The 12,651-nt window shown below is 35.8% G+C and overlaps 2 protein-coding genes and 1 non-coding gene across 3 annotated transcripts; 2 read left to right on the top strand and 1 right to left on the bottom strand.

The window, feature by feature from the left end:
• The first annotated feature begins 303 nt into the window (after positions 1 to 303).
• LOC110779563 (protein SGT1 homolog B) lies at positions 304 to 6,454 on the top strand. The gene is made up of 10 exons (XM_021984051.2): positions 304 to 586; positions 1,479 to 1,548; positions 1,665 to 1,789; positions 3,466 to 3,607; positions 3,697 to 3,793; positions 3,901 to 3,966; positions 4,200 to 4,338; positions 4,989 to 5,068; positions 5,789 to 5,893; positions 6,024 to 6,454. The coding sequence occupies exons 1-10, from the start codon at positions 427 to 429 to the stop codon at positions 6,129 to 6,131; spliced, it is 1,092 nt and encodes a 363-aa protein (XP_021839743.1). The 5' UTR covers positions 304 to 426; the 3' UTR covers positions 6,132 to 6,454.
• Positions 6,455 to 6,570: 116 nt separating this feature from the next.
• Positions 6,571 to 9,238, top strand: LOC110779552 (UDP-glycosyltransferase 88B1-like). The gene has a single exon (XM_021984044.2). It carries the CDS (start codon positions 7,396 to 7,398, stop codon positions 8,977 to 8,979), a length of 1,584 nt encoding a protein of 527 aa, XP_021839736.1. The 5' UTR covers positions 6,571 to 7,395; the 3' UTR covers positions 8,980 to 9,238.
• A 131-nt stretch (positions 9,239 to 9,369) lies between these two features.
• On the bottom strand, positions 9,370 to 9,442 carry TRNAA-UGC (transfer RNA alanine (anticodon UGC)). Its single transcript has one exon. It is a non-coding gene; the product is annotated as a tRNA-Ala (tRNA).
• Between the last annotated feature and the right edge of the window lie 3,209 nt (positions 9,443 to 12,651).

Below are 12,651 nucleotides of genomic sequence, written 5' to 3'. Positions count from 1 at the left end.
TTATTTGTTTCACATTCTAAATTTAATTTCTTAATACTCCAACTGCTTCACATTTTATTACTTCAAAATTTGCGTATCCTAATTTACATTATATAAATTATGTACCCGAATGTTTAAATTAAAAAACTCGTACATCGCACGGGGTAAAAACTAGTTAACATAATGTTCATTAACCATTAGTGATTTAATTAGGTCAATAATACTTTATTCCGTATGATATTATCCCGTGGATAGGCGGCAGCAATTTCACAACTTTTTCCCACAATTTTCTTCGCAAAAACTGAAAAGGCAAGGTCTCCAATTATTTATATCAATCAATCCGTAACTCCTCTTAAGTCGTCCCTCCAAGTCTCCTCACCCACACTGTCGCTCTTTCTCTCTCCTCACAAACTTCCAGAGAGTTCCAAAGGTCGAAGACAATCAACAATGGCGATGGATCTAGAAACGAAGGCAAAGGAAGCTTTCATCGACGACCACTTCGAATTAGCTGTTGAACTTTACTCTCAGGCCATTGATTTGAACCCTAACAACGCCGAGCTCTATGCCGACCGTGCTCAAGCCAACATCAAACTCGCTAACTTCACTGGTTTGCTCTTTATCTCTATAATTTCGTCATTTTGAATTGTTAATTGCAGATTTGTTGTATAAATTTTGTTTGATTAATTTTCTGAATTATTCGCTAAATGACAGAATAGTTATACTATTAATCGTTTCGTTTTGTTTTTGTGCTCTGATTCATGGAAAAGTGTGATTGATTTTATCCTCTTTTTTTCTTGTTTATTGCCGAGTTAACTGATGGTGATTCATAAAAAGTGTGATTAATTTTGTGTTTTGGTTCATGAAAAGTGTGATTGATTTTGTGTTTTGGTTCATGAAAAGTGTGATTGATTTTGTGTTTTGGTTCATCAAATTCTTGAATTGTCAGTAAACTGATGTTGTAAAGTACTAATATCTGTTAGTTTTTAGGTAAGTCGTGATTTATTTGACTAATTTATCTTGTTTCCTGTAAATCGTTGTAGTATGAGTATGACCGAATTGAGCTGCATTTTTTGTTGCTGAAATAGCTGATTACTTCTAGGAGAAGAAGAATGTGGATTATGTAATGTTAGCAGTTAGTTAAAAGCCTAAAATCATCATAGTGTTAGCTAAAAGCCTAAAATCGTGATAATGTTAGCTAAAAGCCTAAAATGATGATTTTAATTAGACATGTGTGACAATTGATTACGTGTATATTCGTGTTTCCTACTGCGAAAGAACAGATTGATTCTGAATTTTATAATTTAGACAATATCAAGGTTGAGGAATCTTTTTTTAAAGAAGTAACTTGGGAGGTTCATGATATGACATTACTTTATCCAATGCTTGTACTTTGGAAATTAGTACCTTATCTTTAAAAGAAATGGTGAATGACATTACTTTTAGGCATCGCTTGCATTGTGGATATTAGTACCTTAGCTTGTTTGTTGTTATATGGACAGAGGCGGTTTCTGATGCGAACAGAGCTATCCAACTCGATACGTCAATGGCTAAGGCGTACCTTCGGAAAGGGTTCGTTCTCAGCTTTTTTCTCACTGAACAGCAACAATTTTACTTTGTTATAACTATTGTGATTGTTCCGTGGCTTTTCATTTACTATTTTTTATGGTTTGATTTAATCTGTACAGTACTGCCTGTATGAAGCTTGAGGAATATCAAACTGCCAAGGCAGCCTTTCAAGCAGGGTCTGGCTTAGCACCTGAAGACCCGAGGTTCACTAATTATATAAAGGAGTGTGATCAGCGCATTGAAGGTATTTAGTCAATGTGTTTGCTTATTAACTTATCTAGGTGCTGTAACAAAGCATTCATTTGTGCACATCACAATTGCCAAGGCCGCTTCCCCCCCCCCCCCCCCCCCCCCCACACACACACACACACATCAATCCCCAGGCATATTACCGTTTATTCTTGGTAAATATTTTAAACTTGATTCCATGTCTCTTTTGTTACCATACTAGTGTTGTTCAGATTGTGAATGTTGGGTTTGGTTTTGTTTCCTTTATTACCTTTTATTCTTTGCGAATATTTTGGTATTCAATTTAAAGTTGATTCCATATCTCTTGTTTCCCTAAAACTCGCGCTGTTCAGATTGTCAATGCTATACTTCCGGTATTGGTTTTGTTTCATATATTACCAATGTTATGAGGCTTGTTTCAAGCTTCAACCTCCAAATAGTGTTTTGGTTGCCTTCAATTGCACAATCTCTTTTACCAAAATAAAAATAAAAACCAATTGCTTCCTTTGTCTTAAAATAGAGCATGAGAGTCGCTTATAGGAATGACAATGGATCGGACCCTATAGGATCCAACTCCGACCGATAAGTAATCGGACCTGAAATCCAGGTCCGAATCCGAAATCACTCAATCCAAATCTGACTCCGCCAAACGTAACAACCTTGGGAGTCCGAATCCGACCCGCTCCAATTACATAGGGATTTCACTAAAAGTTTCACATTTACACACCCAAACAGAAGTCCGTCCAAAATTTTGAATACATCGAATTGATTCTTCCGAAAAAACTCACTATAATCCAGCATAACTAATTTTATATATGATTGTTTGAATTCTTAAAAATAAAGCATAAATTTGGGAATTTTATTCATTGGATTTTGTAATTAATACATCATATCGCAAAAGAGAAGTTCTGTACATTCAAATCTAATTATAAATACATCTAATTCTAATAATAAACCATAAGATGTTAACTTACCATACAAAACAATTGTATAGGAACGGAGGATTTAATGGAATGACCAAAGAATGAAGTTGTTGTTGCGGAATCAATGATAGTGAATTTCAGCCTTAATTATTAGTCATGATTTCCCAAATAGTTTAGGTACGTAGAGGGAGATGAAGTGTGAAGGTAGGAGATGGAAAGAGTAAACAGGAGAAGATTGGAGATTGGAAGGGCCGAAGGAGATATGGAAGGAGAGAGGAGCAGGGAAAATAAAAGTGGATGGCGGCTCATATAATGGGATTGCTGGAATTTTTAGGTTTAGTGGTCTTTTATAACATAGTCAATATTAGCAAGTCGGACTCGGGTCGGAGTTTCGGATCCTGCACAAGATCCGAATCCAACCCGCACCCCATTCAGACTTGGATTTTTATTTACGGATTCAGACTTTTTTTAAACGGATTTGGATCGGACTTTTTCCTTCGGACTTGGATTAGATTGCCATCTCTAGTCGCTTATCAAAAATGTGGAACTACTTTTTCCATATTTAAACATCTTTCCTTTACAGCACTAAACCCATGTTTTCCTCCCAATTACCGGTGGTTAGGAAAAGGTTGCCCGCATATCTGGTGATGTTGTCTTATCCTCCATATCTCATTTGGAAGGACGAGTAAATGTATATGCCATGCCATGTCATAACCTAACCTATCTTTAATGTATTTATGACTCCGGGATGTTTCTTGGATATTTGCAGAGGAAGATGCCAGTTTGTCAAAACCATCAGTTGAAAAGCCTACCAGAAGTGTTGTACCTGGAGGATCAGAGTTGGATACTACTGCTGTTCCAGCTTCCAGTGCCCCAGCTAGTGATGTGCCAGTATCAAAACCTAAGTTCAGGTGCTTCTCGGCTCCCCTGATATTCCCTTTGCTTAACTGTACTTTCTGTTGAATCCTATAATAGCTTGCTTATGACTTGCATGTTACAGGCATGAATTCTACCAAAAGCCTGAGGAAGTAGTAGTAACTGTTTTTGCGAAGGGTATACCAGCCAAGAATGTTGCTGTTGACTATGGTGAACAAATTGTGAGTCTTGTTTGACAACCTTTCTGTAACTAGTTGGAAGTATTTGTTACTTGTTCTTTTTTTTTTAATAATTGTGTGACATAATGGAAATTTTGTTTGCATTTCAGCTAAGTGTGACTATTGATCTTCCTGGTGAAGAACCATATCGTCTTCAGCCTCGCTTATTTGGGAAGGTAAACCACTTATCTCAAAAGTTATCTTCTGATTCTATATTGCGAGTTAGATGTTGCCCCTGCTGTCAGATAATGTTACCACAAATTGGAAAACATTATTTCAAATCTTGTATAAATATCTTGAGAATGGAAGAAGGAAACAATATATCTGTTTCTCATTCGCTTTTGAGCAATGCACATACTTGTATATTGAAGTATTTATTTGGGATTTTAATGCTTGTTTATACTGGCAGATAGTACCAAGCAAATGCAGATATGAAGTCTTGTCTACTAAAATTGAAATCCGGCTTGCAAAAGCTGAACCAATACAGTGGACTTCCTTGGAATACGTCAAGGATGTTGCCGTTGTTCAGAAGATAAACATATCAACTCGTAAGTGGACAGCTGTTTATTGTCAGATTTATGGTAGCTATCTGGATTGATGTCGTTCATGATTTGTTCTGAAGTCAATGATTGAGCTAATAGATATACTTAACCGTAATTTACCCTCTTATTTTTTTACTTGGCCTTAATTTACCCTCTTATTTTTTTGGGTCTATCTGGTTGATTAAATTCTCCACAATGCCATCATAATGTTAGGGGCAGTTCAGTGGAAGGTTGTAAGCACTGCTATCTACTCCCCTCCTAGGGAGGGAATTGAATTAATGAGAAAATCGAGTTTTTCAAGAAATTAGTGAGGACTGTGATCAAGTTCTGCACTAACATCAAATTTGTTACTAATTTGAACAGATGATGATTATATTAAGTTATAAACTTTATCAACTTGCTTATCTTTGGATAAAAAAGATTCTTTGAAAATTTTGGTCTCATTTTATCAGCTGGTTGTTTGTGCATTTACCTTAGTTAATCTTGTAGCGACATCAGGATATCAGTTTCTTTGGCCTCTCCGAAATTTGGTCTCATTTTATCAGCTGGTTGTGTGTTTGTGCATTTACCTTAGTTAGTGACATTAGGATATCAGTTTCTTTTGGCCCCTTGCTATCTGCTAACCTTTATTAACATTAACCAATGAAATACTGCAGCTGCACAGAGGCCATCTTATCCATCCTCCAAACATAGGGGAGTGGACTGGGACAAATTGGAAGCTCAGGTGAAGAAAGAGGTATGTTTCTTATCATCCCTTCTGATTAGAGGATCACAATTGAACTCCGACGGAGGGATTGCTACAAATAAATAGGGCACAACAAAAGGAAATTTGAATCTTCTTCTTTTCATTCCATTGCCGTGTGTGTGTTTTTTGGTAGAGTGGAGGCGGGTTGGGGGGTATTTTCTCCACTCATATGAATAGCTGTCTGGTTGGGCGCTATCTGGTTGTGTTTTGAGCAGTTTAGGTCAATACAAGTATAATGCCTCCGTTAAAATGATCTTTACAGTTACTATTTGCACAAATATCAAGACATTAGAGGAGAAGAGTGTGTAAAAAGGTGGAGGAATAAATATGGATAAAGTAAGAGATATGTGTAAAATGGTGGGTGAGTGAAAGTAAAAAATGAATAAAGTAAGAGAAACTGAGTGGAAAATTGTAAATGTTGTGGGTAAGAAGGGTAAGATAGTAGATTTTTATGTCCAAAAAGTAATATAAAGCACAATGTAAATAACATTATGAAACGATCCGAAATGGAAAGTGTAAAGATTATTGGATCGGAGGTAGTATACCAACAATCATTTTTAATTTTGTCATAAAGAAGTACAACAATTATATCTAATTTTTGTCATAAAGAAATACAACAATTATATATAATTTCTGTCGTTAAGAAATACTGTCATTGAGAAATAATATCTTGTTAATTTTCCACTTATGGAATATGTGCTTGTCTTACAGGAGAAGGACGAAAAACTCGATGGCGATGCGGCTTTGAACAAGTTTTTCCAGGACATATATAAAGATGCTGACGAGGACACTAGAAGAGCCATGCAAAAATCCTTTGTAAGCTTTGAACTTCCATTTCACTGTCGTTCTCTTGTTGTTCGTTTTACTTTCACCAACTGTATTTCTGGTTTTGCATTTGGATTCCGGTAGTTTCTGGAAATTGATTGCTTACTCTTATCATTTACAGGTGGAGTCGAATGGAACAGTGCTATCAACAAACTGGAAAGACGTGGGAGCAAAGACGGTTGACGGGACTCCTCCCGATGGCATGGAGATGAAGAAATGGGAGTATTAAGTCTTTCTGCCCTCCTATATAAAACCTGTGCAGTTTTTTGGTCTGCTTAGTATGACATTTCTTTTGCAAAATTGACTATTTGTTGGGTAGATAACTGTACTCTGTGAAATTGAGGTCTCTTGTTTTTGTTTTGTTGTCTCAGTTGAAAGCCATTGAGCATCAAAACCTCTGGTCACCCTCAATTTGGTCGTATTTTTTGTTAAATTCTTTTCAGTACAGATTTGTCAAATAGTGGAGCCTGGGAGCTATTAATTTTTTGTTATAAGATTCTTATTGTCTGTGTTGCTTACTTGAGTATAGAAAATGTTTTTACATGTACACTATTTTTATGTGTTGTTTATACCAGGGTCTGTATGTTGCACTCTTAAACCATGTGTGAATGTGTGATATGTTGGATTAGTGACTGAAGTATGTAGGAATAAAGTCCAAAGTGAATGTTTAGGAAAGAAGCATAGGTCATTTGCTGAATGTTTTGTAAAAAATAAGCAACACTCTTTTCTCCCTTCAATTGGAGGACTCTTGTTGCTGCTATTGAATTCTATTTCGTCCTTTCATAGTCATAATGGACTATTCTGGTGAAACAAACACATACACATTTCTTCCCAGAATTAGGATACAGAGGTAAGAGCACCATTTTAGTGTGCCTGTGAGTGGGAAATGACTATTCATGTGGGCTGGGTTGGCATGAGAGGTATGGTGATGGGCCATGGGTTGTATGGACTTCATTTTAGGAACTTGGCATGAGCCCAACACGAGCACAACACGAGCACGTTTTTTGTTAACTATTTAACAAAAAGAAAGTATTACTCGTAAAATTAGTAAGCCAGCTGCACGGGCCTGTCATGTCACAAAATTTTCTTGGTCTGTTTCCGCACTTTCATCAGGGCGCGAGGCACGAGGACGTAAACAACCCAACACGTGTCCAACTCTAACTTTTCATGAATATTTCAACACTCAGGCAGTCATCCTGGAGTTACTCTTGGGGAGGCAACAGTGGAGAATCCGAGAATCTAACACTACCTATGTCATAACTTTATAAGTACCACGTGAACGACTTTAACCAACTAAGCTACCTGTCATCTATCTGTTGATAAACAACTTACAAGTTACAGTACAACAATGGAATACCAAAAACAAAAACAAATATTTAAAAATGATCGGTAATCTTGGTATTGTGATGAGTGGTAGACCTTAGCCACCCAACTAACATTTGACAAATTCCCCCAAAAACGTGTGCCACGAGGCCCACGCCTTTGTAAATAAAATGGTGAAAAAACAACATTATCACTCATCACTCTTCACTCCCCACAGAAGATCTCATGTTCTTGTCACACATTTCCACTTCCCCAACCAACCTCAAAACCTTATCTTCCCCACCAAACTCCTCTGTTTTACAACAATGGAGAATAACAACAACATCGTTCTCTACCCATCACCAGGAATCGGCCACTTAATTTCCATGGTAGAACTCGGTAAACTCATCTTAACTCACTCATCTTCCCCTTCCTCCATTACAATTCTCATCCCAAACTTCCCTTTCATAACTGGATCATACTCCTCATACATTTCCTCTGTTTCCTCATCTTTCCCATCAATCACCTTCCTTTCTCTCCCCTCTGTTCCTCTCATCAATGGTGATCCATCAAATTACGAAAACTACGAACAAATCACCTTCGAAGTTCTTCGTAGTAACAACCCAAACATCCAACGATCACTCGAATCGATATCTGTATCTTCCCCTGTTTCGGGTTTAATTCTCGATTTCTTCTCTTACCCTGCTTTGGAAGTTTCCCAGTCATTGAAAATACCCACTTACTTTTTCTTCACTTCTGGTGCTTCTGCTCTTGCTTTCTTCCTTAATTTCCCGGTTTTCGACAAAATCGCCACCGATTCTTACCGGAACCTTCAACTTGAGGTTAATCGTAAGACTGTGTTTGAGATTCCAGGGTTGTTCTCTGTTCCTGCTAGTGGTATGATTGAGCCGATGCTTGATCGTGGTGTGAGTTATTACGAGTTTGTTAAGATGGCTGAAACATTGCCTAAATGTGATGGGATTATAATTAATAGTTTTGAGTCATTAGAGGTTAAAGCTGTCAAGGGTTTGAAACAGGGGAGTTGTCTTCCTGGTAATGACATTCCTCCGGTTTATTGTATCGGTCCGTTGATCGCGAACCGGGGTGAAAGTGAACCGAGCCGCCACGAGTGTTTGAGTTGGCTCGACTCGCAACCGAGCCGGAGTGTGGTGTATTTGGGGTTTGGGAGTAGAGGGGTGTTCTCTAAGGAGCAATTAAGGGAGATAGCTTTGGGGTTGGAGAAGAGTGGAGTGAGGTTTTTATGGGCCGTTCGGGCCCCACCTAGTGAAGAAAAGGGTGCTTCGTTTTCGCACCCACCCGACCCGGATTTGGACTCGATACTACCCGAGGGGTTTTTGGGTCGGACTAAAGACCTGGGTTATGTGGTTAAGTCGTGGGTACCGCAGATTGAAGTGTTGGGTCATGAGTCTGTGGGCGGGTTTGTGAGTCATTGTGGATGGAACTCGACTTTAGAGGCAGTGGATGCTGGAGTGCCTATGGTGGCGTGGCCGCTCTACGCCGAGCAAAGGTTTAATAAGATTTTGCTTGTGGAGGAGATCGGGATTGCGCTTCCGATGGAGGAAGACGAAGACCGGTTTGTGAGCTCGAGTGAGATCGAGAAGCGAGTTAAGCAGATCGTGGACTCACATGATGACGAAGGAGTAGATGTAAGGAAACGAGTGTTGGAATTGAAAGACGAGGGTAAGAATGCACTCAACGAAGGAGGATCGTCTATTGTGGCGTTTACAACGTTAATTGAATCATGGAAACGTTGAAGCGTGAAGAGAGTTCAATTGGGTATGTTCCGGGTTATAAGGGAGTTCAATTGGGTATGCTCCGAGTTATAAGGGTTTTCGTTGCTATGAACTGAAGTCACTTGTTTATGTGAATCAGAATTTGAATTATGATACTGCTTATCCTAATACAAGTGTCTGAAACTCGTATCCTCCGATACTTTGAATTGATGTTGTTTTTCCTAGTTTGTTCAACCTTTGTAATGCTTATGCGACCTCCAATAAAGTCCCTCATTTCCTATGCGAAGAAATAAACATAAAAAATAGTCACTCATCATATATTATTTCGTAAACACGTGTAGTGCCCATTAATTGGAACGTCAAAATCCTAGGTGAGGGGGGGAAAAAATGAGGGTTGAATAAGTAAAAAAATGGAGATGCGGGGGATCGAACCCAGTGCCTCTCGCATGCAAAGCGAGCGCTCTACCATTTGAGCTACATCCCCTTTTGATGTTCTTAGATGATTATTATAATAATAATCATTTAGAAAGATATTAATACAACTAGGCGACAAACTTATAAATTCACAACGCAACCAATTATTGAAACAACCTGATTATTCAATTTATTAGAAAGAGATAAAAAAAGGAAGCGATAGATATAGAAATCTAATTGATTTAATCTTATATTTGATGTATATTAGACTTTTAATCATATTAGTGTTCTTAATTCTATTAGGAGTTATATTGTTTATATATTTAGCTTCTACCATTTCTTCTTCTTTTTTTTTTTTTTTCTTTTCTTTTTCTCGATCTTAGAAACGTGTTTCGCCAATTTCTTTATATTAGTAAATTTTGGTTAGATTGCTTTAATCCCATACGAGCAGTAGCCAAACCGCACATCTGCTTAACTGCTTTAGCCTTGGGGGTCAAACATTAAAAACGCGATCCCCTTAATTCTTGATTCTAACCCTAACCCTAATATTTCCGATGATCTTTTGTCACTAACATCTTGCCAAGACTACCTCCAAAATCACTAATCCGATTCAAAGCTGTTTGTAAACAATTGCGATCCATAATATCAAACCCTAATGTCATCGAATCGAATTTTCAACTAAGTAATTATGTCTTGAAATAAAGTGAACTAAACAGAGCCAAGATCGACCTCTTTGCAATTTTCTTAAGCGTCTTGTGTGAGTTATGTCCAAAGGAAATACATTAACTGAGCTTAGAGCATAACTATATATTCTCTATATAGAGCATAACTATCATTGGCGGATCTAGTGTATAGGGAGTGGGGTCACTTGACCCCACTTGGCCAAATTTTTTTGCATAATTTTAGTTAATTTTCGACTAATTTGTATTAAAAAGTACCTAATTTAGTTAATTTCTCAGTAATTTTGTAATAGTGACCCCACTTAGTACAATTTCTAGATCCGCCACTACTATATGTCCAAAGGAAATACATTATAGGATTCCAATGGAAAAAATGCCCTTTGTTAATTCTTTTGCACCAAATTAAGGTTGTTCATTTTTTAGTTACAACAATTTGATGTTTACATTTGCCAACACTTGTACTTGTGCTTTGCAAAGATTCCTAGAAGAGGTTAATTTTCATCTGACATATGACCCTGGTTGCTCTTTCTCATAAGTTTTGGGTTGCACCTGAGTGTAGTACTGTTTATATATATATACATGCAAATATGCAATATTTGACTTTTTTGCAATATTCAATTATTAATTATTTTATTACTAATATATGAAAATAAATATCATTAATTTAAGTATTGTTGGGTCTAGCTCATTTTCATACCATATAAACTTTTATAATATCATTAATACTTCATTCGTTTCGGAAATATCTCATCATGATTGACTTTTACTCCTTCAACCATTTCTTTGACTCTTAATATCTCAAATCGTATGCGAGTATAAATTATTAAAAAAAAATTAATATTTAGAAAATGTATATCGATACGAATCTAACATGACCACACGTGACTAAAATTTTCTTACGTACGAATCATAAAAAATGGCCAAAATCGTATTGTGAATAGTGTAAAAAACAAATGGTGCGATATTTTCAGAACGGAAGAAGTATATGATTAACTATATTAATGGTCATAGTTAATACAATACTTAAATAATGCAACAAAATCAAATATTACATGTATTAAAAAACTTACGAAGTACATCTTTTAACGTCTTAAAAAGTTTTATTTTCCGAAAGGAGTTTAAATTCTTGGTAGACAACGGCGAGTTAAATTTCACCAAAAATAATTAGAAGACAACTTCATTTCGTACTTGGAACGTCATTAAATCATAACACAACCTGAAAACATGTTCAATTTTACAAGATTGTTCTCAGATACACCTAGATGTGTGGGACCTCGTATGTATTTTCGCTCATTTTATTAGTTTTGCTCATTCTTCAAAAGTCAAAACTGATAGAGTAATTATTAGTTATTACATGTTCATATTTTTTTTAGTTTTATTTTTTCGTTCTTGATTTCCTTTCCTTTTCCTTTGGTAAACCAAACACTTTTTAATCGTACTCGAAAATAAAATGGAGATTCTCGGGTGAATTTGCGTTGATTTCTAATATCACATGAAATTGGGACTGTGGTGGGGTGAATATGTGGTGTTTTTGAGCAGAAGTTTTAATTGTATTACTCTCGTAATAACCTTGTATTTTTTTTGTAAATGTAGGTACATGTATGGCACCATGGCACATTAGAACTCCTCTTGACATTGCATGACATTCGATCATGAGCCGCCAATTGTGTGATTTGGAATCCGTCTAACCCTCTTATGATATCTTCATTCTTTTGTGTACATATTATGGTTTTAGAACTTGTAGCGACTAACGCCTTTGACGACGTGCCATTACAATTGTTAATCATTGTTTTAGATGCAATTTGTTACTTTTATCATAAAAAATGTTGATTACACTACTTAATATGCCTTTTTTTTTTTTTTTTTACAATCTTGAGATATTTCTATAAAATGTGATGCATATGGTATTAAATTTTTCTAGGTGATTCCAAAGTTACTTTTTTTTGGAAGTTAAAGCTAACTTTCTGATTTAGTTCTAGAGTTTGTTATCCCACTACCTAATAAAACTAGCTTAAAACCCGTACAACGTACGGATGAGATTAAATTTGTTTACGGGTATTATTTATTACTCGTAAATAATAATTTATTAAATAAAAAATATTTTTAATGAAATAAAATTGATTTATATTCGTTTTGTATGTTTGAGAAAATAACGACGTGGTAGAATTTGGAATTTGTAAAAAACATAATTAATTAAAATTAACCAATTAAGTATGGTATTATACTATTTACGTAAAATACAAATTTTAAACTTGTTATTTTTCAACTTATTTTTATTTTTTCCGGTGAGAAATTGAAGAGAAATTATGTTATAAAAAAAGTCAACTTTTCTTAAAAAAAAAAGTACTCCATATGATTTCTCTAAGTTTTAGGTGTTGAAACTGATTTTTTTTTTATTTAAGCAAATGTTATAAGTAAAATGTTGGTGGATGGATTTCATTGTATATTTTCGTAATATTAAATTTTAAGATTAAAAAAAAAGAATTATTAGAGATATTTAAAGTGTCTTGACATACATGCTAATCAAAGTGTTGCAATATTTTTGAAACGGAGGAAGTATCATTTAGTTAATGTTATCAGAAAGAGTAACTATATCAAA

This window comes from Spinacia oleracea, chromosome 3, assembly GCF_020520425.1.
Source record: "Spinacia oleracea cultivar Varoflay chromosome 3, BTI_SOV_V1, whole genome shotgun sequence".
Taxonomy (NCBI): domain Eukaryota; kingdom Viridiplantae; phylum Streptophyta; class Magnoliopsida; order Caryophyllales; family Amaranthaceae; genus Spinacia; species Spinacia oleracea.
This window is presented reverse-complemented; position numbering and strand designations above follow the sequence as displayed.